The 27271-nt window shown below is 38.5% G+C and overlaps 1 protein-coding gene and 1 pseudogene across 1 annotated transcript in view; both read left to right on the forward strand.

Moving 5' to 3' along the window:
* LOC122738364 (cilia- and flagella-associated protein 43-like) overlaps window positions 1–27271 on the forward strand; it is a 123070-nt gene that overhangs the window by 55361 nt on the left and 40438 nt on the right. Inside the window, exons 16-24 of the mRNA XM_043980409.1 lie at window positions 111–251; window positions 1441–1613; window positions 6151–6297; window positions 8771–8901; window positions 9922–10069; window positions 14599–14712; window positions 17530–17607; window positions 18143–18268; window positions 26995–27099. Coding sequence (XP_043836344.1) covers window positions 111–251; window positions 1441–1613; window positions 6151–6297; window positions 8771–8901; window positions 9922–10069; window positions 14599–14712; window positions 17530–17607; window positions 18143–18268; window positions 26995–27099 — 1163 coding nt within the window. The remainder of the gene's footprint in view (window positions 1–110; window positions 252–1440; window positions 1614–6150; window positions 6298–8770; window positions 8902–9921; window positions 10070–14598; window positions 14713–17529; window positions 17608–18142; window positions 18269–26994; window positions 27100–27271) is intronic.
* On the forward strand, window positions 24948–26021 carry LOC122741471 (annotated as a pseudogene).

Genomic DNA, 27271 nt, shown 5'->3' on the forward strand with positions numbered 1-27271 from the left:
AAATTTAATCAAGGAATAGTTTGTAATGACATCCCTAAATTGGGATGAGCAAAGGGTTAAAAAGTATCAGAGATGTCAGTTTGCATATGTCTGTTTCTGTCTGCTTTCAGAAATGAATGGTAACATTGTACAAATGTCTACAGTCTACATTTCTGAAACAAAGCTTGTTGAAGTAATGGTGCTTATCAAGACTTCAAAAAGTGAAAAAAGCAAATTGGAAATGTTTTCTCTTCCAGAAGCAACCTTAACAGGTAAGAAAAGGAACAAGTAATTCAGTGATATATGGATTATATACACACAACTGCTATCACCTTACAGCTTGTTTCAGGAAATGAGATTTCTAAATGTAAATATTTTAAGGAAAAAGAAAAACAGAAAAGGAAAATTGTTTCTTCTTTGCAATACAACAGAAAGGTATTGCTACATGAAGTGAGTGGTATACTCTATTCTGGCTTGGGACAAATACAGATTGGAGTAATGGAAAGCACACTAAAATTGGAAGTAGAAGTAGAAGAACCGGACTTGCCACTCACATCCTCTGTCACTCAGTATCTATATCACCTTAGACAATAATCACTTAATCATTATGAGCCTCGATATCCTCCTTTATAAATATAATAATTCTTACCTTCAAGAATCAATGATAACCTTCAAGTTATCATAAATCTCAAAATGAGATAATATATGTAAATTATTGTTAGTTAAGTATGTTATTATTATTCACTTTCATCTGTCAGCCTCTTTTCATTTTGAGTCTGGTAGGAAAATTGGGCAGTTCTGATATACCTTCTAAAATATTTGATTATTTTGTGCTATCTTCTGTTTTATAGTTTCAGATATTCTATAGTTAAATTCAAGTAACCAGTAGGCTAGTTACCTGTTATCTAGTAAGCGAGTTAGCTGTTAAGAAAAATTTCTAACATGAAAAGATATGTGAAAATAAACTCCCTAAATTCTTTTCTTATAGATATACAAGTTAGTAGCTATGAATAAAAACATGTCTATTTGGTTTATAGATAATATTTGTACTTAGAGTAACATAGATATTTAAAACTTAAGAGAATGTTTTATACCTTTGCCTTGAGTACGACCAGGAATTATTTTATTCCTTCTGATTTCTGAACTATTAGCTTATCTAAGCTGTAAGAATTTCAATAATTTTTACTTATCATACAACTTGTGAATATCACAGAAGAAAAAGATGTGAATAATTTTAAAAGACTCAAATTTCATTCACCAACTAGTTTTACTTAAATGACATTTTAAAATACTTTTGGGTTTTCATAAATAGGAGAGTATACATTTTCCATATTGTATTTTAAAAGTTAAATTTGAAATATCAATCAATAAATAAACATTTGTTAAGTACCTACTATGGGCTAGATACTATGCTAAACATAAACAACCAAAGTGATTCATCCTTTTCCTCAAATCTTATAGACCCTGACAACTGTTGTGATGAGAGAGGGAGGCTGAAGAATGACATCATTGAGAGGAGGCTATATGAAGTAAATTATTCTCTGACCTCTGCTATCTTGGATTCACACAGTGAACAAATATATGGCTACTGTGGCCATGTACCATATATCTGTAGCTATGGTATTCCTGAAAAGGTATTGCTCTGTTGCCATAGAGATATAGATATAGATACGTATATATATATATATATATATATATATGCCAAAACACGAACATTATGTCATTTTCCTTAACCGTTAAGATAAACAAATTGTATGAATTACATTTCATTCTCTTGGCTGATCCCAGGGAATTCTAGTCAACATATTCTTTATTAATCCTGAATTCAAACTAACATCATTTGGAACCTACATGGTAATAAAATAGTGTTTATTAGTAACACTATTAACACTAGTGAAGCCAGTTATTATTTGAACATATGAAAGATAGCAGCTCATTTAATGATAGTAAGGAAATAACTATCATTGTCTTTTTCTTCTCTTTTTTTTTATTATTTCCCTTATAGCCTAAGAAACAGGGGAGTATTTCTGTATATTTGTAATGATGTGTGGTTCACGATCCAGAGGCCTCACACCCACAAAGAAGTACTCTGCTCTGAACTTTCATTTACCAGATTCAAGAAGGGGATCAGATTTCTTTTTTCTTTCTGGCTTATTACCTCTACCTTCAGTAAGCTTTGGGAAATGTCCTTTTTTATTAGAATTTAATTTTTTCCAATTACATGTAAAGATTTCAACATTCATTTTTATAAGATTTTGAGTTCCAAATTTTTCTCCCTCCCTCCCCCTTCCCCAAGATGATAAGCAATCTGATATAGGTTATATACATGCAATCATGTTAAATTTATTAGGAAATATATATTTTTTAGGTTTTTAAAGCCTAAAATTATTTTTTATTTTCATCCATTTTTAAAAAAATAAACATTTTTATTTGTAGTTTTGAATTCCAAATTTTATTCCTCCTTCCCCTCCCTGAGGCAGTAAGCAATCAGATATGGGTTACACATGTCAATTATGTAAAACATTACCATTTTAGTAATTTTATACAAGAAAACAAATAAAAGAACAAAATGAAAGTGAAAATAGCATGCTTCAGTCTGTCTTCAATATCATTTCTTTGGAGGTAGATAGTATGTTTCTTCATTAGTCCTTTGAGACTGTCTTGGATCATTGTATTGTTGAGAATAGTTAAGTCTTTCACAGTTCTTCATCATTAAGTCATTGAGAAATATCTTAAACAAAGCTTAGGTATGGCCCATATCCAGCATCTTTCCAAGACCCTAAGAGGGTCTCTTTTTAAAAAGGTACCAAATATACAATACATTTGTGTTAGGTTTAGGAGTTACTTATTTTCTTTACCCTAGAAAGTGTTTAAAACACAAATGACTCACAAGTGAGTATAAACAAATGTACAAGAAATGTACAAATGTACAAGAGTGTACAAGAAGAACCCATTACACTCATGACACTCTCCTGAAATATTAATTTGCCAAATAGATATATCACATTCTCCTCATATATACATGGTCTGAAAAACTCTTTGACTAGCCTGAGGACATCTTGGCTTTCAATAGCTGTTCTGTTCTAGCATCCTCATGTTCATAGTGCTCTTTTCCTGTGATAACTATGGATGTTCGGTGACTATGGGACCATGCCACTGACAGCTGACATCTGATTCTGGAAATGCTCAAATTCTTAAAATTTTGAGTTTTGCTTAGGCTGAAAGCATCCATTTCTTAGGATTGCTAGTTGCTGGTCTACATTCAGGAAAAAAATAGTAAGAAAAGTAAGCTAGGGCCTCTGACTTGCCTAGGAAAGTATATTCCCACTGTCATTTGCTTGTAGTCAATGTTGCTACCCATGGAAAGGGAGGAGAAAGAATTCTCTCCCCCAATGCCCCAAGGTAAGAAATTCAAGGGAGAACAATGGGGCCCCAACAATGCAGGAACCAAAGAGGCTGGAATGTGCCAATTCTACCCCTCTTATAGACGACCAAAGTGGGGTGGAGGGAGGAGAGCTTCTTCCTGACACCATCACCTTTGACATAACCACCCTAATCATGGTGGCAGACAAGTACCAATCAGGCATTACATGTCACCCCAAAATGCATGTTCCCCACACTATGGAAATTAGGTATTCCTCTGGTCATCCTTACAGAGCAGTAAGAATGTCTTTCTTGACTGAGGGTCAAGACTCTAAGGCTCCTCTCTTCTCACTAAAATTTAATTAGATGTATTAAGACACCAGTTTCTAATTCAAACGAAATAGAGAAAGGAAGGAGAAATTCTCCAAGACTCATTTTCAGGTTTAAAGTGAGTTGTTGGAAAAAAACACAATAATAAAAATTAAAAAGTGAGTAGTGGAAGGGGGCAGCTAGGTGGTGCAGTGGATAAAACACTGGCCCTGGATTCAGGAGGACCTGAGTTCAAGTCCAGCCTCAGACACTTGACACTTACTAGCTGTGTGACCCTGGGCAAGTCACTTAACCCCAACTGCCTCACCAAAAAAACAAACAAAAAAGCCCCCATAATGTCATATACATACCTTACAACTAACCCTGCTAGGTCAAAGACTCAGAATAGACAATTTTCAGTGGCAAATTGTATTTGGATCATAAGCAAAATTGTAAAACTAGCAAATGTTGTCTTTCTTATCCTTTCACATTCCTTTCTTTGAACTGCCTACTACTTGTCAATTTCTCTGTCTCTACTTGCAAAGGACTCTGGCCATGCAAAGCTTCTAATTTCTGGTCCCCATCTAGTTTTATATTTCTTGCTGTTTGCTGCACCTTCCATACCAGATTTCCAGAGACCATACCTTGAGCTATAAGAACTTCCATCTAGGGTCATACTGTCCTTATTGGTGAGAGCCACTTGTTCTTATTGGTAGAAGTTTACTATATCTATTCAGCCTTGGATTAGAATGTGCTATTTAACCTGAGGCAGTTTATTCTTATTCACCCTATCACATTATATGTACTCCAGTCTGACCTCCTCATTTGCTCTAAGAACAGTAATCAAATCAATACTACAATTGTTTCTGGTAAGGGTGTCAACTATCCTGTTGCTCCACTCACAATCCCTAAGGCTTTCCAGACCAAAACAATCTTTCCTGACCATAACTCCCCTATATGTGTTATCTCCCTATACTAGAATGTAAGCTGCTGGAGGTTAGAGACTTGTTTCCCATCTGTATTTGTATCTCTATACCTGGCAGTTAGGCAGACAGGCACTTTGAAAGTACCTCCAATCTTGTCTGTTCCACATCCCTTACTACCCAAATGATACCCTTTTAGGTATTAGACAAGGCTGTAATTAATGTCAAGTTCTATCTGGAGGTAGGAGAGAGGGTCATTCTGAAAACATATTTATGCTGTTGTAATTCAGCAGTTACAGAGGGGAAGGAGATAACAGTTTCTACTTAAAAGAGGTACGTTTTAATTCTAATGCATTTATAATTAGTGAAATGTATAAGGAGAATTTTTTCCAAGGTTCTTCATACCAGAATAACAGACATCTCTCCTTCACAAGGGAGTCTTCTGAAAGTTTGTTAACTCCTGCTTTAGATGTTAAAGTTTAATGTTATTGTGAGTAATAAATGATTTTATAATATATTTTGATCTGTATTGGGCAAGGTCTACAAAAGGGTTTATATCCTTATCTACAAAAGCCTACCAGATCAATTTTTTTGTGATCAGTTTGGTTTCTTTTGATTCTATTAACAGGTACTTCAATTAATAAAGTAGTATTCAAAATAGGCTTTCATTTTCATTTAGGAGTCTGGTATTGGAGAAAAAGCAGGAGATAAACCAAAATGGTTTTGTCTGAAAAACATGCTTTAAAGATTCATGATGGAAAAAGCTCTCCACATCCAGAAAAAAAAATTGTGGAATCTGAATGCAGATTGAACTATATTATTTCTACTTTTTTTGTCTTTTTGTCATTTTTTGAAGTTTTTCCCTTTTGTTCTGATTCTTCTTTCACAACATGACTAATACAGAAATATGTTTAATGTGATTGTGCATATATAACCTATATCAGATTGCTTTCTTTCTTGGGGAGGGAGGAAGGGAGGGAGAGAGGGAGAAAAATTTGGAACTCCAAATCTTATAAAAACAAATGTTGAAAACTATCTTTACATGTAACTGGAAAATAATAAAATACTTTTGTTGTAAAAACAATATATACCTTAAAGTATGAAACATGTTTTTGAGAACCCAGATGGAAATAACATTGAAAAAAAGGATAGACCCTAATTATTAGGCCATCTAATCATGTGTACCTGCTTATTTCATATCATAATTTTAATTTCTTGGTATTCTGTTGTCCAGTTGTGTCTGACTCTTTGTGACCCAGGGACCATATGTTAATAGTGTCCATGGGATTTTCTTGACAAAGATACTGGAGTGGTTTGCCATTTCCTTCTCCAATTGGATTAAGGCAAGCAGAGGTTAAGTGATTTGCCCAGGGTCACAAAGCTAGTAAATTTCTGAAGCTTAATTTGAATTCAAGTCTTCCTGACTCCAGACCTAGCGCTCTTGAGCCACTTAGCTGCCTCTTTTTTTTTATACTAATGACCAAACTATCAACAAGATTATGTTTTTTTCTTATAAACCACAAGAATTATTTCCATTATCTTCAATATAGTTTGATGTTTTCTTTTCTGTTTATAGGATAGCAAAGTTGTAGTTCTCAAAGCAGATATCAAAATGCAAAGCAGACATTTTGGAACTGGAATATTGTGCCTATCATCTCATGGCAAATGGTTAGCATCAACAGCCAAAGATGGAATGCTGAGTATCCGCGATAGCAATAATTTGGTAATTATTGATATTAGCATAAAACCCTTAATAACTCCTAGGGTAATTGGTATAGAAAGTCTAAGAAGCAAATAAATACTTTTAGGGAGTTTGGAAAGGAATGGGGGAAATAATCTAGCTTTTATAACCTCCTAAACTTTGGCTTGTACTTTGTTGATTTTCTTGATTTCTTTCTGTTCATAGGCAATATGATTATAGAGATAGAGATAGATATTTGGGTTCTTTTCCTTTTTCTTTGATCTCTTTGGAGTATAGAACTAGTAGCAGTATTACTGGATCAAAAGACATGCATAGTTTAATATCTTTTTGTATATAGCTCCAAATTGCTTTCCAGAATGACTGGATTAGTTCACAGCTCCACTTACAATACATTAATGTACCTATTTTTCTTTAGCTTCTCCAGCATTTGTCATTTCTCGCTTTTTGGTCAACTTTGCCAATCTCATGGATGTGAAGTGGTACCTCAGATTTGTTTGACTTTGCATTTTCTAATTATTAGTGATTTACAGTATATTTTATATGCTCTAGGTGGCACAGTGGATAGAACACTGAGCCTGGAATCAGGAAAACCTGAGTTGAAATCCAGCCTCAGACACTTACTAGCTACATGACCCTGAGCACATCATTTAACCCTGTTTGCCTCAGTTTCCTCATCTATAAAATGAAGAAGAAAATGGCAAACCACTCCAGTATCTTGCTAAGAAAAGCCCAAATTAGATCAATGAAGAGTGGACATGACTGAAATAACTGAACAACAAAAATTGATCATTTGAAGTTTTTCCTCTGAAAACTGTCTGTCCATATACTTTGATCTCATCTAATCACATCCAATAGGCAAATGGCTTTTATTTTTGTAAATTTGATTCCATTCTCTCTCTCTCTCTCTCTCTCTCTCTCTCTCTCTCTCTCGCTCTCTCTCTCTCTCGCTCTCTCTCTCTCGCTCTCTCTCTCGCTCTCTTTTGCTCTCAGAAATTGAGGGTAGTCTCAGACATAAGGCACTAAAATTAAGGAGGACTAATAAAGGCTTCTTACAAAAGGGAAGACTTAAGCTAAAATTTGAAAGAAGTCAGAGAAACTAAGAGGCAGAGATGAGGAGGGAGAACATTTGAGGCATGGAGGTGGGACAGCCAGTGAAAATGCTTAGAGTAAAAAGAGTCTCCTGTGCGAGGGTCATGAAGCACATAGAGGGGAGTAAAGTATAAGAAGCTGGACAGGGAGGGAATGGCCAGGTTATAAAGGTCTTTGAAAGCCAAAATGAGGATTTAGTATTTTATTTTGGAAGTAACAGGGAGCCGCAGTAGGAAATCCACTAATAATTTTCTAGTAGAGGAGTGTCATGATCACATTGATCCATTATGGTGGTTACTGGGCGTGTATGAAGGATGTATTAGAAAGACAAAGTGAGAAGATTATTATAATAGTTTAGGTTAAAAGAAAAAGAAAGAAAGATGGGGGCCTGAACTAAGGTAGTTGCAGTTGGAGTGGAATGGGAGAGGATAGATATGAAAGATACTTTAGAGGTAGAATGGATTAGATGTGTTAGGTAAGGGAAAGGCAAGAGTTAAAGATAACCCCAGGGTCAGAAGCGTGGATGAGACTGGGAGGATGATGGTGCCATTGATCAAAACAAGTAAGTTATAAGGAGGGGCAAAAGACTTAGAGGGAAGATGACTTTAGTTTGTGATATTTTGGCTTTGAAGTTTTGGTGGGATATCCATATAGAGACATCTATTAACTGGAAATGTGAGATTGATACTCTGTGCAGAGGATGGGGTCGAGATACAGATTTGAAAGGGCTCTGGGTAGAAGTTTGTTACTAAACCGAAAGAGTAGATTGAATCACCAAGGGAGACTCTATACAGAGGGAGACAAGAGAAGAGGAGAAGAAAGGAGGGAAGAGAAAAGGAAGGAGGGTAAGGGAAGTCAATGGACATAAACCTCATTCTTCTGATTCTAAGACCTCTGTTCTTTCTGACACCATGTTGCCTTTCTTTTGTTCATTTAGTTTAATAAACAGAGAGCTGAGTTGAGAGATTAGCATCCGAAGTTTTAGATCTAGTTCTTTTATCAATGTTGTATAACTTTCAGTCACTTAAACTTTTTCATGCCTCAGTTTTTTTCCACATACACTTTGAGATTAATAACTTCTTTCCCTTCCAATGCCACAAATATGTTGTAAAAATAATCAAAATAGTAAGTATGAAAGACTTGAACTATTGGCAGGTTAGGTATTTAGTATTTCTCAGTCACTATTAGTATAACAAAATTGTTACAAGCAACTTATTCCAAAGATTCAATGTTAAGATTCTACATCCCCCAGACTGAAAAATCTAGGTATTTACTATGATCTGTATTTGACTGAATAGTCCATGGTGATAGGAGAAAAATTAATGTGCATATTGTTTCATCAATAAAACATAAAGTAAAATAGAAACATGTATCCTTTTTAAATGTTGCTTCTTTAACCATTCAGGAAACATTTGCTCAGACTCCATGCCATTCTTATCAGGGACAAGGAATTCAATCAATGGCATTTTCACTTGATGGCCGTTTCATACTAGTGAATGGTAGGGAAGATGGGGCCTTTGTTTGTCTGAGATGGAAGTAAGTAAAGGCTGAGAAAATATTATTTATACAATATTTAACTCCCAATTGTTTGTACTGATGGATAGGAACAATACCATAGATTGTTCCCAAAAGTATAATTCAATAGAAGTTATTCAGTCCTAAAAGGAGTAATTATTTTTTAGCAGTTCAATTCAACAAATATTTTTAAGTGTCTGCTATGTTTAAAACACAATGTTAGTGCTTGCCGTTTGTAATTAGTCCATTATTACAATTAGTTTTCATTGTTCATGAATATACCATTTGATGGTGTGGGAAGAGGGAGAAGCCATTCAGCAATCTAAATTTGGTTGTGGATATCCTCTACACTTGTGTCCCTTGCCCTCTTATTCTTTCACTGATCACGACTTGCCAAACCCCAACCTTGTACAATAGCGACTACCCCATCCTACACGGCCTGAAGGCCGCCTGCTACATTTTGACCCTCCTCCACTGATCTATAATACCCTTAAGGGGGGTTGGGAGAATCTAGTCTCTTGCTATTGGCTCAAGCCCCCATGATGTATCTCCCCAATTTTAGGGGCCTCCTGAATGCCAATTCCATTTAATCACAAATTCTCAGTCAGATTGGCTTTGTATAAGAACAAATATACAAACATCCTCCCCCAAAAAACTTGTGTTTGTGTGGGGAGGTATAAGTACCACCTCAGTCTCTAGGGAGAGGATTACATTCACAGCCTAATAGAGTGAAAAAAACACAACTAAGAATATATGCAACACTATAATCATATAAAAATGATAGCAATGAAATTCAAAAACATGAAAGTAAAATAAAACAATAAAAGTACATTTTGTTATTTTAGTGTTATGATTGAGATTTTTCAAAATTATAAATAATAATGAGCAATTTATGTAAAAATAAATGTAAGTTGTTTTTGTATTTTAATTCATTAGTAAATGGTTGTCTGTTCAGTGAATGTATATAAAAGATAAAATGGACTTTTGACATAATTCTGTAACTCTCTTATGCGATGATTCTCATTCCGTTTCACTCAACAGAAAGATACCTGAATATCTAGCTCAAGAAGCTGCTGAGCATTTTCAAACCCTTCTAGACAGTCTGAACAGCAGCATTGTAAAGGAAAATTCAGCCTTATTGTACATGAGAGCGAGTCAGCTCAGTTTGGATTCAGTCTCTAGACAATCAGTTGAGTTACTATATAGATTTTAAAAAAATCTTATACTCCTATAATAATCTGTTTTAGTTGTATTATTCAAGTAGCTGTGCCTTTGAGTTTCCTTTTGTTTAAGTAATACTATCTCAGGGCAGCTAGATGGCGCAGTGGATAGAGCACCAGCCCTGGAGTCAGGAGTACCTGAGTTCAAATTCGGCCTCAGACACTTAACACTTACTAGCTGTGTGACCCTAGGCAAGTCACTTAACCCCAATTGCCTCACTAAAAAAAAAAAAAAAAAGTAATACTGTCTCTTTGTGCAATGACTCTGTCATTTTAAGAAGACAGCTTAAGATGCCTTGCCCCTTGTGCGTGCTGAGATATTATTTCTACCTTTTCTCACACTGACAAGAAACTGCTAAATCTGAGCTTATTTAAATTATAGTACAGAGAAATGTTGAACTTTGAACTCAGAAAAATTTCAAAATGATGAAAAATTATAATAATATGACACTTAACATACGAAAACTTTGTTATATAAACTTTTCCATGCCTTTCTATTGCATGCATTATTTTAAGAGAACATGGCCAAAAGCCCAACAATAATAAAACTGAGAATATAATACCTCTAATTGTTATGTGAAAAGTCTTCTTTTGTCCCGAATTAGTGTATTATTAAGAAATGTTTGCCATTTACTCTGAAACTTATGATACATGAGATGTGTAATAGTTTGTATACAAGCTAAGACTTCCTCTTCCACACCACTGAAAATTGAGGCAGTTATTTGATAATTCAGACCAGAAGGCAACCATGGAGGTGGCCATCATTAAAAGCATATATTATGCCTCTCAGTGCAGCTGGTATTATGACACTGACTCTCACTATATGCATCTCCTTGGTAAAATCTCAAAATACCTGGAACTCAATTTTCTCATTTATAAAATGAAGTTGGAATAGATGGCCTCGCCAAGGTCCCTTTCAACTTGAAATCTATGATGATATAATTTTATTCTGAGTTAAACATAAACTGCCTCTTATGAGCCTATAATCTGAAACTAATAGCCATGATTAAGGTAGATGATTAAGGACATAAAAATAAATTGATATGTTATATAAATAAAATGTAGTATAATACATAGTCTAAATATTAGGCATATTTAACAATATATTAAGCCTATAATATAGCTTATTCAGTGCATTAAGCCCTAGGGATACAAGGAATGAGTGAAAGCAGTCCCTTCCCATAAGGTACTTATATTCTAATAGGAGAGGCAGCATGTATATAAATAGATATATACAAAATACATACACTAAGTATAAGGTAACTTTAGATAAAAAGGTGCTAGCTAGCACCTGGGAGGATGAGGAAAGAATCTTTCAGATAATGGTATTTTAGTTGAATTTTGAAGAAAGCCAAAGAATCTGAGACATTAGATGAGGAAGAAGAGCATTCCAGGCATAGGGTATAGCCAGTTCAAAGGCATGGAGATAGAAGATGGAGCGTCACATGTGAGGAACAGTAAAGTAGGACATTGTAGCTAGACCATAGAGTTCATGGATAGGGAGTAAAGAATAAAAAGATAGGATGGGTGGGGGCAGCTAGATGGCACAATGGATAGAGCACTGGCCCTGGATTCAGGAGGACTTGAGTTCAGCCTCAGACACTTGACACTTACTAGCTGTGTGACCCTGGCCAAGCCACTTAACCCTCATTGCCCCACAGGAAAAGAAAAGGAAAAACAAGGTTGGGGCTAGATTATGAAGAGCTTGAACTGCCAGACTGAGCAGACTGTATTTAATCCTAGAGGGAGCCACTGGAGTTTATTGAGTAGAACACTGGCATTGATTAGACTTGTGCTTAACCACTTTGGCAGCTGTGTGGAGAATTGATTAGAAAGGGAAGGAAAAAGAGAGACCAATTAGGAGGCCATTGCTGTAGTCTAAGTGAAAGGTGATAAAGGCCTAAACTAGAGTGGTAACCGTGTGAGTAGAGGGTAGGGAAGGTATAGAAGGGATATTGTAGAAATCAAAATAAGTTGGCATCTGATTGTATGTGGTGACTGAAAGTGAGGAGTAAAGGATGACATGGAGGTTGGGAATCTTAAGTGACTAGAAAAATGTTGGTGCATTAATGAGAAAGCCCAGAAAACAAATGGGGTTGGAACAAAAATAATGGGTTTTGCTTTGCACATGTTGAGATATACATGAGACATTTAATTTGTTTTGTTTCGGGTTTTTTTTTTGGTTGTTTGGCTTTTTTGGTTTTGGGGTGGGGTTTTTTTGTGAGGCAATTGGGGCTAAGTGACTTGCCCAGGATTACACAGCTAGTAAGTGTCAAGTGTCTGAGGCTGGATTTGAACTCAGGTCCTCCTGAATCCAGGGCCGGTGCTCTATCCACTGGACCACCTAGCTGCCCCAAAACATTTAATTTGAAAATGCCAATAGACAGTTGGTGATATGGAAATCAGGAGATATCTAGATATTTAGATCAGGGAGTCATCTGTGAAAAAATGATAATTAGGCCAAAGGATGCTGATATGGTCACCAAGTTAGAGTATTTAGAAAGAAAAAGAAAAGAGGCCTCACGATAGATCCTTGGGGCAATATTCTTAATTAGTGGGTATAACATAGATGAAGATCAAAAAAGAGGGGTAAGAAGGAATGATGAGACAGGTGGGAGAAGAATCAAGAAAGAGCAATGTCATAAAAACCAGAGAAGAGAGAGTATCCAGCAGATGGCCAATAGTGTCAAATGCTGCAGAGAGGTCAAGAAGGATAAGGATTGAAAAAAGAAAACCAGATTTAGCTATTAGGGGATCATTGGTAACTCTAGAAAAAGCAGTTTCAGTTGAATGATGAAGTCAGAAGTAAGATTATGGAGAGTTTAGATCCATTGACTGTAGACACCTTTTTCCAAAAAGTTTATCAGAGATGATAGGATTCATGAGTTGTTTTTTTAAGATGGGGAAGACTTCAGTATATTTGTATGTAGCAGGGAAGGAACCATTAGATAGAGATTGAAGATTATCAAGAAGAGAAGATGATACTGAGGGAATTCTCTTTGGGAAGGCAGGAAGGGATGGGATCAAGGTAATATGAAAGAGGATTGGCCTTAGCAAGAAAAGCAACCTCTTTCAAGAGACTGCAGTGAGAGAGGAAAGAATTGTGATGATGTCAGGCAGATCTGAGATGAAGAATAAAGAAAATGAAAGAGGTTTTTAATTTTTTTCAACAAATATTGAAGTCCTTAGCTGAGATGGTACGTATGTCATGTGAGGCTTGAGGAAATAGGGGAAGGTTTAGAATAGCTGTAATGGTTAATGGTATAGAGAATTAACTAGGAGAGTTGTCTGGCTGTAGTGAAAACTGATTGAGATTAAATAACATTCACAGTGAGTATGATTTTGCACTTTTTAGCTCCAGCGTGGCTAGGAGTAAAGGAAGCAGATGATAGGAGTAAATCCAGCATGTATGTCGAAGGTTCCCTAGCAAGAGGAAAGGAGTTGAGGTGAAAAGGGAGACTATGAACCATTCAGTCAGTCAATAAACAGTTATTAAGCATGTACTATATGCCTGGTGCTGTGCTAAATACTGAAGACACAAGGAAAGGCCGAAAGCAGTTCCTGCTTTCAGGAAGCTCATGATCAAATGGAGGAAAGAGCATGCAAACAACTATGAACAAAAAGGATACAAACAAGGAAAACTGGAAATAATCAACAGAGAGAAGGCGTTGTAGAATGAAGGGGGAATCAGACAGAGCTTTCTGAATGGGTTATTAATTTCAATAGAATGGACTTCAGAGAAGAGTTTGCTGAGCGATGGTGGTAGAACAAGAATCTGAAAGTGGCCGTAGGGATCAAAGAACACTGCTTCCAACCGGGACCTATGAATTGGGGAGATGAGAGAAAATGTAAATGGTACTGGAAAGGATCCTCCAAGATTAAGTGTCATGAAGGGGAAACCAAAGTTAAATGAGTTTCAGAAGATGTAAGGAGAAAGAGTCTAAAGTCTGGGGAAGTTTGTTAATTAAAGAGTTGGAGTTCCAAAAGATATACAACGAAAAGGAGAGACAGATCTGGAGTGACAAGCTGAAGGCGTCAGGTTGAAGTATATGGGAATAAGGGAATAGATCATGCCAACTGGGGAGGGAAACCTGTTCTTCAGTAGCAGGGGTCAGTGCCACTAGAATAAGAATATGGCATAATATCATGTGCTTATTGAAAAGGGACTCGCGGACTGCACGTCAAAAAATAATCACTTCCAATCTTCAAAATTATCAAGAAATCCTTACGGGGTGCAGCTGTGTGGCACAGTAGATAAAGCACCAGCCCTGGATTCAGGAGGAACTGAGTTCAAATCTGCATCAGACACTTAACACTAGCTGTGTGACCCTGGGCAAGTCACTTAACCCTCATTGCCCCGCAAAAAACAAAAACAAAAACAAAACAAAGAAAGTCTTATGGTGTGGGGGTTATAGAGGTTTCTTGAATAATGGGATAGGGACAGTTTGATGGATTAGAGGTTCAGTTTAAAATAAATGCCTGTCCTTTTTTTTCTGAGGCATTTTCTAAAGCAAAATCAAGTGTAGACTCATTTTCACAAGATGAGCATTCAGGTGCTGCAGATGGAGCCAATGAACAAGAAACTACATGGCTAGAAAAGAAAGATCACGAGGTAACTATGTATTTATGTGTTCATTTATGTAGAGGCAACCAGGTGATGCAATGGAGAGAGTTCCTGGCCTGGAATCAGGAAGACCTGAGTTCAAATCTGATCTCAGACATTTACCAGCTGTGTGACTTTGGGCAAGTCATTTAGCCTCTCTATTTGCTTCAGTTTCCTTAAATGCAAAATGGGAGTGATAACAATAGCACTGACCTCCAAGGGTTGTGAGGATCAAATTCAATAATATTTGTAAAGCACTTAATATAGTGTCTGGTACATAGGAGGCATTATATAAATGTTAACTATTATTATCATCACCACCATCATCATTATTTTATAGTTGATGGCAGGAACGGGATAAGGAATTTATGCATCCTTGGCAACATTTAAAAATTGTACCTTACTATTACTATGTATTACTGTCCACTAGTGTCTCTTACTTAGCCTTTAATGCCATCTATAATCTTCCTCTTCTTCCCTACCCACATGCTCCAGGTCATCAATCTTTTCAATTCTCTTAGGCATATCTCAGTCATACACAGTGAGGTCAGACGTCAAATTTCACCATCACCAATGATGGTCATTTCTTTCGTCTTAATTTCTGAAAATTTCCTCCCTAATCATAGGCACCTGTCTTTCCATCGCTCTTTTCCTTTATACATCCCAAATCTATTCTTAATTCTTAATGTGACTTCTAGTTCCTCCATCCCTCTCCTAAACCATCACTCCACTTTTTTCCCTTCATAGTCTTATCTCTAGAGTTGACCGGTTCAACCATGTACTCTTCTGTGCCCTTAAATACCTACCTTGCTCCCTTGCCTTATTCCCATCCTCCCAGTCCTCAGTCCTGAGTTACACCCTTTATCTACCTTTACTCCCACTCTCATGTTTCTGAATGCTGCTAGAGGAAAACATGCAACTGTGCTAACTATACCCAATATAAATTTGTGTTGTATCAACATAATCTCAGCTATAACCTCACTGTTCCATGGCAGTCTTTTTTATTCTTCCCTGATTGACTGTCACACTTCCCACAGGAAACCTCCTTTCTCTTTAAGCCCTTTATATTACCTTCAACCCCATTTATTCATAGTATTTATCTCACCTTACTGAGAAAATCAAGGCCATCCACCATGAGCTCTCTTTTCTACCATGCTCTTCACTTTCAAAATTCCTCCACATCTTCACCCATCCTCTCCTTATTTGCTCCAGCCCCATTTCCTTGTCAGGGCCAACCTCTCCCTTAGTACCCTTGATCCCAACCTCTCCTCTTTCCCTACTGGTGCCTAAAAAGATACAACTGTTCTTATAATTTCTTGACTATAAAAAGACTTCGGTTGGCACACCAAGGCACCATCCTAAAAGCTCTCTTCCAATAAGGTATTTTTCATGTATACTTCAAAGTTATAAAAGATGCCTTGTAATAGAGATAATCTCGTTTGATGATCCTGAGATCATTAATATCATGTGAAGTATAAAAATAGAAGAAACATATTTGCCAAAGAAATTCACCACTACTTATAGAGATTGAGTGCAAAGTCCAAGTTAAGGAGTGATCTATCTACATCAAGATCTAGAACATGGTAGTGACCCCTAGAAAAGATACAAAACCACTCTTAAAAAATTGAGCCTAACTGTCCACACAAAAGTGAATGATGAGGGGCATCTAGGTGGCGCAGTGGATAAAGCACCAGCCCTGGATTCAGGAGGGCCTGAGTTCAAATCCAGCCTCAGACACTGGACACTTACTAGCTAAGTGACCCTGGGCAAGTCACTTAACCCTTATTGCCCCGCAAAATAATAAAATAAAATAATAAAAGTGAATGAAGAATTCTTGTTGGCTAAACTATAATGTGGTTAATAAGATAACTTATAGAGCTTGTCTACGGATATAGCAAATGATGAGTGAATTGGGCTCAGGATTAAAAAGGAAGGGGTCAGGCTGATTGCCATTGGGAAATTTAAAAATTATACAAACTTACCAGAAACCTCTTCCTGAAATGAGGGCCTATCTTTTAAAAATCACTAACATAAATATTCTACCAGGTTTTTTTTTAAATATGGAAGCAAAACATAGAACATTATATTCTCTAAAGAATTTAGAGGGCAATGATGAGATGCACCGTGGGTGTGAGGAGGCTTCAATATATTACAAATAAGGAATTATGGCAAGGTTATATAGTCTGTCCCCTTCTCTAATCTATCTTCCACATAACTGCAAAAGTTATTTTCTCAAAGCATAGATATGACCATATCATTTATCTGCTTAATTAACTACAGTGATTTCATATTTCTAAAAATCTTCTAATTGAAATAATTTACCTGATCAACTACTCATTAAATGCTCTAGTGTTGAACTAGACATTAGGTCATTTCATTGGGTCATAGATTTAGAGCCAGAGGGGCACCTAGAGATCATCTGGAAGTTCACACCTTTGGTTAGAATGAGGCTGAGAAAGGTTAAGTTGACTTACCAAAGGTCACACAGATAACTGGCAGCAGAGCCAGAGTCTGTGATGCCCCATTCAGGGCTCTCTCCACAGGAACACTGACTCCCAGTTTTCACTTTTAGGTTTTCCTCAGTACAATAACTTGACTGTGTGCCAGTGCCAAAGTTGTGTTTTTATTTTCTTTCCCCACTACTTGAAGAGCACAGACTCGAGAGAGATAAGTTGTTGTGATGACTCCTTTTCACCTTCAGTGTATAATCTCATTCATTTTTGTGTGTTCCATTTTTTAGAGTTATGCTTTTAAATAATAGACCTTGTGTTCATTTGGGGAGCCATTCTTGATTTCTTTCTAAGTGTTGTATTTGTTACATTTCAGGCTGTTGAAAAAGAGGTTAAGGAATTTAGTGAGAAAAAGAAAGAGCTAAAACAAGGAATCAGAGCACTGGCTAAAACTGTAAGTGTTGTGACTCGTACTCCAATATTGTACCTTTAGTCTCCCAAGATCTACAGGCATGATGTGGCAGGCATGTCCAGTTGATGAGTTCTCTTCCTACTCTGCCTGCAAACTCACCTTTCTGCTGTATTCTAGTAAGTTAGTTACCACACATGCTCATCTCAGAATTTGACACATTAGATAATAAACATCAACGATAAAGAAAGAACAGAGCAAAATATGTGGGAAAATTTAAAATGGCTAGGTCTTTGTTATTTAAAGGAATTTTGTGAAATAAATGTTACCTATTTTGGTTCTCTTCAATGTTTCTGAGATAGCACAAGTTCTTTAAGAGAATGGATGATAATGGAATGTGCTCTGAAATGAGAAGCAGTTGTAATCACCAACCTGGGAATAGCCCTAAGGAACTAGTGACTCAACCCAATAAAACTCAAAGATCCTGGTGAATAGCAACTCTATGTGTATAGACTCAGGGAAAGAACTCTAAAGCTGAAATTGTTTCCTTGTCACTGACAGCTTCTATGATTTAACTCAGATTCAGGAAATGCTGAAGGAAAATGATTTGGCACCTCAGATTGCACAGTTAGAAGTACAAGAATTTACTCTGGATCTTGAAGAAATGAAAAAACTTTATAATGAAAATGATAAAGAAGTAGAAAAGGTATATACTTGAAGCATCATCATTTTATGAATATAGACATGAATAAGAAAGGAGGAAGGGGCAAAACAAGAAATTTTCAAACACATTAATAAGGGGGAAAAGTGTGTGCACAAATGGGATCTAAAAAAATTTAGTTTTATTCATTCACTCTACTCCCCCACCATCTTCTTGACAGCTGCCTTGCCACTTGAACCCTCTGCCCCTTCCAGTTCTGGAATCATAATTCAGTACTGTCAATGCTGCTGGGAAAGGATGTGTTAACCTACTCCCCTATGGCTCTCCTCACCATCCCTGTAAGTGCTTAACAAATGCTTGTTGACTGACTGACTGACTGTAACTTTCCAAACAATAATATTTTTCCCTGGCCACCACTCCTTAGGTGTGTTTTCTTCCTTTATGAGATTGTAAACTCCTTGAAGGCAGCGACTATCTTTACTTTTTTTTTCTATATCCCCAGGGCATAGCACAGTGTTTGAAATCTATTAGTATTTAAATTTATTTTTTCATTCATTCAACATTTATCATTTCATTCATTCATTCATTAGAATTACTTCCCTTGTGACTTCAGAATTTCATTATTAAAAGTTTCCCATAGGTTCTTCCCCTTTTTTGTGTCATCCTTTGGCAATCTCATAACGTGGATGGACCCCTTCTCAGAATAATCTTTTTAATTGCATTACATATATAGGATTCCAAAGGAAATCAATTATGTTTGTAAAAATTATTTTAACTGGTGGGCCCTAATCTGTGAACTCCTGGCTGGCTATCTGACTGCTTTTCCCAAATTGATAAGCAAACACCTCTTTTTTTTTTTCTTAAATAAACAAAGGGTTTATTTATATGAAACAAACTTAGAATTAAATACAAAGACAAATACAACCTGACTGCGTTTTAAACTCTCTCCTGCTGGAGCATCTCTCTCACATGAGGGTATGCTGGCTGCTGTTGCTGCAGCCTGCAGCCACTCCTTGCTCGGACTGGTTCACCTCCCCCTCTCTATCTTGCACTTTCTGCCCTCCTGTCTTTCACTACCTTCCCTCTTTCACTGTAGTGACCTCTGCTTCACTGCTCTGCTCCTTTCTTCTAACTCAAAGCCCTCTCTTGCTTTCATTGCTCCGCTCCTCTCTCTGTCTCTGTAGTGTCATTGTAGTGTTCCCCTGCACCTTCTTAACTTCCCTGGTATATAAAAGGCCTTTCTTTCTCACCTGACCCTCAGGCCACTCCACACCCACCGGAACACCAAGCTAATTCCATGGCCACCCCAGGGCTGGGTGCTGGGCAGAGGAAGCTGGTGTAGCCATCCAGCTGGGCTGGCCAGCTCCAAGGCCCATGGGGCTTCTTAGCTTGGCCGCTGAAATGGAAGAGGAGGGGTGCCAGCCCGTTCGGGGTTTCCGAGGTTAATTTCAGTCATTCGCACATTGAAATCGTTATCAAAAAATGTTAAGTTTACAGACAACTGTTAAGAACACCTGGACTAGAGGGAAGTCCTCTTCCATTTGTATTATGACACATGGCAGTGGCAAACACCTTTGATGTGCAAATTCCAGTTTTGTGTCTCCCTTGGTATAGCAGAGTCATGTATATTGTACAAATATGGTATGAACTTAATATATCACACTTCCTTTACCTCTACTTCTAATAGTCAAAGGCCTTGGGAGTTGCCTGAAGATTGGTTGCATTTTGTTTGACCAAAATAAATGGATTTTATAATCAACAAACAATAAATACAGTGAAACCTTAAAAAAAGTTTCCCCAGTCTGAAAGGCTTACTTTGGGGGGGGGGGCAATGAAGGTTAAGTGACTTGCCCAGGGTCACACAACTAGTAAGTGTCAAGTGTCTGAGGTCGAATTTGAACTCAGGTCCTCCTGAATCCAAGGCCTATGCTTTATCCACTGTGCCACCTAGCTGCCCCCAGGCTTACTTTTTATAGTCCATGGAATTCAACCTAACTTTTCTTTGAACACTTTGAAATCTGCCCTCCAAAAATCTTTGTAGATTTCAGACTTTGCCCTCCTTCCTTATCCTTCTCAAACATATATCCTAAGATGGAATGGTCACTTCTCCCCCAAGATTTCCAACCTTTCCACACCAGAAAGTAGTTTTTCCCTGTTAGTGAGGATCATGTTTAGAATAGAATTTCCCCCATTGGTTCTTCCAACTTTTTGAAGGATGAAATTATCATTATGGCCCAACCCGTCCTGTTACAACCCAGGATCTGATACCTTCTGAAAGACAACATATTTTATTCTTACTTATAACTCCCCTTTTACTTTGCACAGTATTATGTCCATAGTAGGTTCTTGGTTTAAATTCTAATGAGGAAGAAAAGCTAGAGTTGTCCAAAGAGACCTTTATGAGTATACAAAGAAAGCCCCATCCGACTTAGGCTTTTAAAAGTTTGTACTAAAGATGAGTAACAGAAGATTGATACAAATGTGTGGCAGGCAACCTACTGCAAAAAAAGTATCAGGAGACCTTAAACTGTGATTGAACTGAAGCTAGCGAGGAAAGGAAATCTTAAAGGCAACCAAAAAAGTGCTTTTTCTTCGTGTTTTTGGTTTTTGTTTGTTTGTTTGTTTTTGCTGTGTTGGGAAAAGAGGATCAAAGAAGGGATAAGATCATTGTCTCATAAGGCAAAATTGGGAGCAACAGATAGAAACTGCAAAGAGTTGAATTTAGGTTTGGCATCAGGAAAAATATCCTAACAATTAGAGCTATGGCAAAGAGTACTGGGGCTGCCACAAGGGGTGAATGAGCTAAAGAGACCAAGGCTAATCTCCCTTTCCCATGTTAGCCTCTCCAGTACTTGCAGGCAGTGGTCATGGCCCCTTCGAATCTTTTCTTCTTCCAGCTAAATAAACTCCTCCAGTTCTTTGAGTCTGTCATGTGGCATGAGCTCAAATCTTTCCCTCTCCATTTTGCCATCCTCTGAATGTTTTCCTCTGTTACCATCTCCTTTCTAAATTGTAGTGCCCAGAAGTGAACACGATACTTTAGCTGGGCTCTGATCAGCAAAGAAGAGTGCAGAGAAACTGGCATCTGTTTGCTTCTGGAAGCTATGGCTCTCAATGTAGCCCCAAATTGACTTAGCTTCTGTGGTTGCCATATCACATTGTTGAATCATATTGAATCCTCAGACCACTTGAAACCCTGGATATGCTTCCTCCATCTTGTGTTTGCAACCTATCTTGTGTTGTTAACTTATTACATTTCATTTTTTTTTGTTGTTGTTGGTTTTTTTCGGTGAGGCAGTTGGGGTTAAGTGACTTGCCCAGGGTCACACAGCTAGTAAGTGTCAAGTGTCTGAGTCCAGATTTGAACTCAGGTACTCCTGACTCCAGGGCTGGTGCTTTATCCATTGCGCCACCTAGCTGCCCCCTATTACATTTCATTTTGAGCCAGGTAGGAGGCACAGTAGATCAGGCCTAGGGTGAGCTAGATCTGAGTTCAAATCTATCCTCAGACACATAAGCTGGGCAAATTACTTTAACACCTATTTGCCTCAGTTCCTCATTTGTAAAATGGGGACATAATGAAGAAGGAAATGTCAAACCACTCCAATATCTTTGCCAAGAAGACCCTATAAATGAAGTCCATGTAGAGTCAGACAGGACTGACTAACTAAATAATAACACTTCATTTTAGATTTATCCCAGTGTTCTAAAGTGTCAATGACTTTTTGGACCCCAACTCTTACCATGCACTGTGTTAGATATCCTTCCCAGAGCTGTGTATCATTTATAAATTTGATAAGCATGCTCTTTCACTTTTATCCAAATAAGTGGTAAAAAATGTTTATTAGAATAAATCGGGGGCAGCTAGATGGTGCAGTGGATAGAGCACTGGCCCTGGAGTCAGGAGTACCTGAGTTCAAATCTGGCCTCAGACACTTAACACTTACTAGCTGTGTGACCCTGGGCAAGTCACTTAACCCCAATTGCCTCACTAAAATTAAAAAAAAAAAAAGAATAAATCCAAGGCTCCATTCCTGGGTACTATTGGAGACCTTCCTCCAAACTGTCATAGAACCACTAAAACTGATCAAAAAAAGGAACTTAACATTAGTCTGTCATGAAGTGTTCTTTTTTTTTTTTTTTTTTAGTGAGGCAATTGGGGTTAAGTGACTTGCCCAGGGTCACACAGCTAGTAAGTGTTAAGTGTCTGAGGCCGGATTTGAACTCAGGTACTCCTGACTCCAGGGCTGGTGCTCTATCCACTGCGCCATCTAGCTGCCCCATGAAGTGTTCTTAATGAAGCCGTGCTGCCTGCAATTGTTGCTTCCTTTTCTAGGTGTTCCCTAATCATCTCATTATAATACATCCTATGATTTTTTTTTTTATCAAAATCAAACTCTAGGTCACTGGTCTATAGCTTCCATTTACTTCCATATTCCATTCACTCTCCCCTCCCCCCTTTTCAAGATGGAGGTATTTACTGTTCTCTAGTCCTTTTGTACCTCTCCTTTTTTTTTTTTTAACTATTCATAGCTCTCCTTGTTCTTTGCACAGATCTTTCAAAATATTACTGATACCAGCTTAGCAATTGTACATCAATTCTTTCAGTACTTGAGGATGTGGTTTGTTTAGGTCAGGGACTTTGATTCATTCATGGGCAGCTAACTGGTCTCTTACCATCTCCCAACTTATCTTAGATAGGAACTCCCTGTCAGTCACTTTTCTTCTGTCCTTTCCTTGAAAGAAAAACAAGCCAAAAAAAAAAAAAAGCCAGAAGTAGGGTCAGAATTGAATACCCTTGTCTGCCTCGTGTTTCTTGTCAGTTAGCAGCATGCCATCTGTTTCAAGTAGCAGTTCTGCATGTTTTTCCATCTTTCTCTTTTCCCCAATGTAGCCTAACATTTTTATTGTGGCCTTAAGTTTTCTTCACTAGCATTAGCTCACTCTGACACTTATCTTATGGTACTCTGCCTATTCTTGTACTCACCCTTTGTTGCCTGCCTTTATTCTCCTCTTCTCTGCCCAGCTTCTGAAAAAATCTAAACTGTTTGAGGATTTCTCTGTATATCCATATCAGTCTCTTCAGACAATTCCAGTTTTTTATCCTCATCCGAACTCATTCTCTTTGTGACTTCAGAATTTCATTCTTGTTTCCCATCCCTGATGGGCTAACTTCCTCTTCCTGTGGAATCCTAACTATTCTTTCTCTGAACCCTCAGAAATCTGCTCTCCCAAAACTTATGTACTCCCCCCAACCTCATCGTCACAGATTCTAAGATGGAACGGTCACTTCTCCAAGGTTTCCGGTTTTTCCATCCCAGGAAGCCTTCCTCTGTTAGTGAATCAGACATAGAGTAAAATTTCCCCTCCTTGGTTCAAACCTTCAATCTTTTAAAGGATGAAATCTTTAAGGCAAGCCAGCCAGTCAACAAGCATCAACAAGCAAGTGCTTCCGATAGTCCAGGAATTATGCTAAGTTCTGAGGAAATAAAGAACGCAAGAAAACACAGTCCTTCCCCTCAATGAGCTCACATTTAAGGGGGTGGGGGGAACAACATGCAAAACAAGTGCATGCAAGAGAGAAACAGTGTAAATGGAAGAGAATCTCAGATGGAAGGCACTAGCAGTTGGGGGAGGTCTTGCAAATGATGGATTTGAGATAAATCTTGAAGGAAGCTAGGAAAGCCACAAAACTGTAGGTAAGAAGAGAACGTTCTAGGCATGGTGGGGGGACAAGGAGTTGTGAGATGGAGTCATGAGACATTAGAAGAACTGCAAGAAGACCAGGGCCACTAGATCTTAGAATACATGGAAGAGAGCACGGTGTGAGAAGACTGGCAGGGGAGGAAGAGGCCAGGTTGTGAAAGAGCTTTAAAAACCATTAAAATTGGTCAGGTAGGTGGGGGTGACAAGGTCAGATCTGTTCTTGAAGAAGATCCCTTTGGCAGCTGAGTGGAGGACGGGCTGAAGTGAGGAGTGCCTTAAAATAGGACTGCCAAGGTAGTCTGGGCAAGAGATAATGAGGGCCTCCACCACCACAGAGGTGGCAGTGTGAGTGGGAGAGAAAGGGATGTGGTGCAGCGCATAGAGCACCAGGTATGGAGTCAGGAAGAGCCGAGTTCAAATCTGACCTCAGACACTCACTAGCTGTGTGATCCTGGGCAAATCACCAAACCCCATTTGCCTCAGTTTCCTCATATGTAAAATGAGCTAGAGAAGAAAATGGCAAATCATTTTGTCATTCTTTGCAAAGAAAACCCCAAATGGGATCACGAAGAGTCAGACATGACTAAAGTGACAGAAAAGAGGAAGGCAAAGCATTAAGAGGAGCTGGTAGGGTTGGGGCACCTGGGGTGGGGTGGGGAGCAGGCCTGGCTGGGGACCCATCAAGTCAAGCAGCCTTCAGAATGGAGTCATCATGAGGAAGGCAGTGCAACTGGCAGGGAGGAGGGGGAAAGTCTGGTTTAACTGCTGCTCCACTTTTAGGAGGAAGAGAGGAGAGAGGGAGGGATACACAGAGACAAAGAGAGATATTACAAGAGTCAAAGGCCCACATCATTATTATGTCATACCTGCTTTCCTTTATCCTTCCATTGACCTTTGCCCAAGGACTTTCTCACTCTGATTACTGCATTTCTTCACAAAAGTACACCTTTTTGGCTCTTAGCTCCTCTCCCAAGCTCAGTGCCAGGATCCGCTGCTTCAGTTGCATCCCTGAAACAAGATGGTAAAGGTCAGAGTCAATGGATTTGGCTGTATTGGATGCCTGGTGACCAGGGCTGCATTCAACTCCAACGGAGTAGACATTGTGGCCATCAATGACCCCTTCATTGACCTCAACTACATGGTTTATATGTTTCAATATGATTCCACCCACGGCAAGTTCAAGGGCACCGTTAAGGCTGAGAATGGAAAGCTGGTGATCAATGGAAAAGCCATTACCATCTTCCAGGAACAGACCCCACCAATATTAAGTGAGGAGATGCTGGAGCTGAGTATGCTGTAGAGTCCACTGGTGTCTTTACAACCATGGGAAAGGCTGGGGCTCACTTGAAGGGTGAAGCCAAAGCGGGTCATTATTTCTGCCCCTTCTACTGATGCCCCAATGTTCGTGATGGAAGTGAACCATGATAAATAGGACAATTCCCTTAAGATTGTCAGTAACTCCTCCTGCACTACCAACTGCTTGGCCCCCTTGGCCAAGGTCATTCATGACAACTTTGGCATCGTGGAAGGACTCATGACTACAGTCCATGCCATTACTGCTACCCAGAAGACCCTCTGGCAAGCTGTGGCATGATGGGCGTGGTGCTGCCCAGAACATCATCCCTGCTTCCACTGGTGCTGCTAAGGCTATAGGCAAGGTCATACCTGAACTGAATGGGAAGCTCACAGGCATGGCTTTCCGTGTTCCTACTCCCAGTGTGTCTGTTGTGGATCTGACCTGCGGCCTGCAGAAAGCTGCCAAATATGCCGATATCAAGAAAGTGGTGAAGCAAGCACCAGAGGGACCCTTGAAGGGCATCTTGGGCTACACAGAGGACCAGGTTGTATCCAGTGACTTTAACAGCAACACCCACTCTTCTACCTTTGATGCCGGCGCTGGCATTGCCCTCAATGACCATTTTGTGAAGCTCATTTCTTGGTATGACAATGAGTATGGTTACAGCAACCGTGTAGTAGACCTCATGGTCTACGTGGCCTCCAAGGAGTCAAGTGGAAAGCCATGGATCTTCATCCCCAGCCAAAAGAAGAGTTCCACCACTGGGGAGCCCATATCCCTATGTTCCCGTGCTAGGGATCCCATGCCCCATTCACATTGTTGTTCCAAAGCACCCCTGTAGTAGGGGGGAGAAGCCTAGAGTCCTCTATTGTGTACATACCATCAATAAAGTCACTGTATTCAGTGCAAAAAAAAAAGAGTACATCTTTTGGGGGGGGGGGCAGGGCAGTGAGGGTTAAGTGACTTGCCCAGGGTCACACAGCTAGTCAGTGTCAAATATCTGAGGCTGAATTTGAACTCAGGTCCTCCTGAATCCAAGGCCAGTGCTTTATCTACTGCTCCACCTATTTGCCCCAAGAGTACACCTTTTTAATATCTGCTATCTACGTTTCCTCCCTTTTCCCCACTATGTTTTATTTGGGGGGGGGGGGGAAATGGCCACCCAGAGTCACATTGTAGTCAATGAGTTTCATCCTGCCAAGGCTCAGGGCTATCTGCAAGGTCAAATTTGCCTCCTTGTGTTAGGACCTCTAGTTTGACTTGCTTGTTTCCTTATGTTCATGAACTTGAAGCAAGATATTTGTAGTTTGGGGCTTTACTACTGGCTCCCTTTTCAGATATTGACTCAGTAACCTTCCCGGTGCTCAACAGCTATTCTTTCTACATTATATTTTTTATCTCTATAGAATTGAGAAGTTTTCTCCTTACCCCATTCTTTTCAGTTTGAAAAGATTTGACTAGATTTGTAGAACACCAGGCAAGTGCGAACTAGCTCTCTTTAGGTGCATGTTGTCCCTGCAGTAGACTTATTATTACTTCATCAGAGCTATTTACTTTGTTGGTGAAGATCATAACTCATCCATGCTCTTCTCATCCTGTGCATTCTTGTCCATATTATCCTATAGATCCTCCACAGAAGCTGCATGTGTGCGCACACATATACATATGACATATATCTATAGTTATATCCCCATGCCAATTATTGATATTAGTAAGTTCCACATGTGGCTTTTTGAAATAATTACAATTTCTTTTTTCCCCCTTACAGTTAAGAAAGGAAACAGAAATGGAAAATCTAGCGAAGATGTATTTGTGGAACGTTTTAAAAAAAGAATGTTGGGATTCCATGAGTGTAAAAGGCCAAGTACTTATGGTGAATATTCTAAACATATTATCTCAATTATTAATAACCTCAGAAACACTGAAGGTAAAAGTAAAACAATCCTTCCATTACTAAAAAGCATTCTTCCCAAAGTGCAGAACTGTGTTTGTTCAGTCCCCTCTGGAGCTTTCCCAGCACAGTACCTAGGATCTGTCTTCTTCAT

Source organism: Dromiciops gliroides, chromosome 2 (assembly GCF_019393635.1).
Source record: "Dromiciops gliroides isolate mDroGli1 chromosome 2, mDroGli1.pri, whole genome shotgun sequence".
Classification (NCBI taxonomy): Eukaryota; Metazoa; Chordata; class Mammalia; order Microbiotheria; family Microbiotheriidae; genus Dromiciops; species Dromiciops gliroides.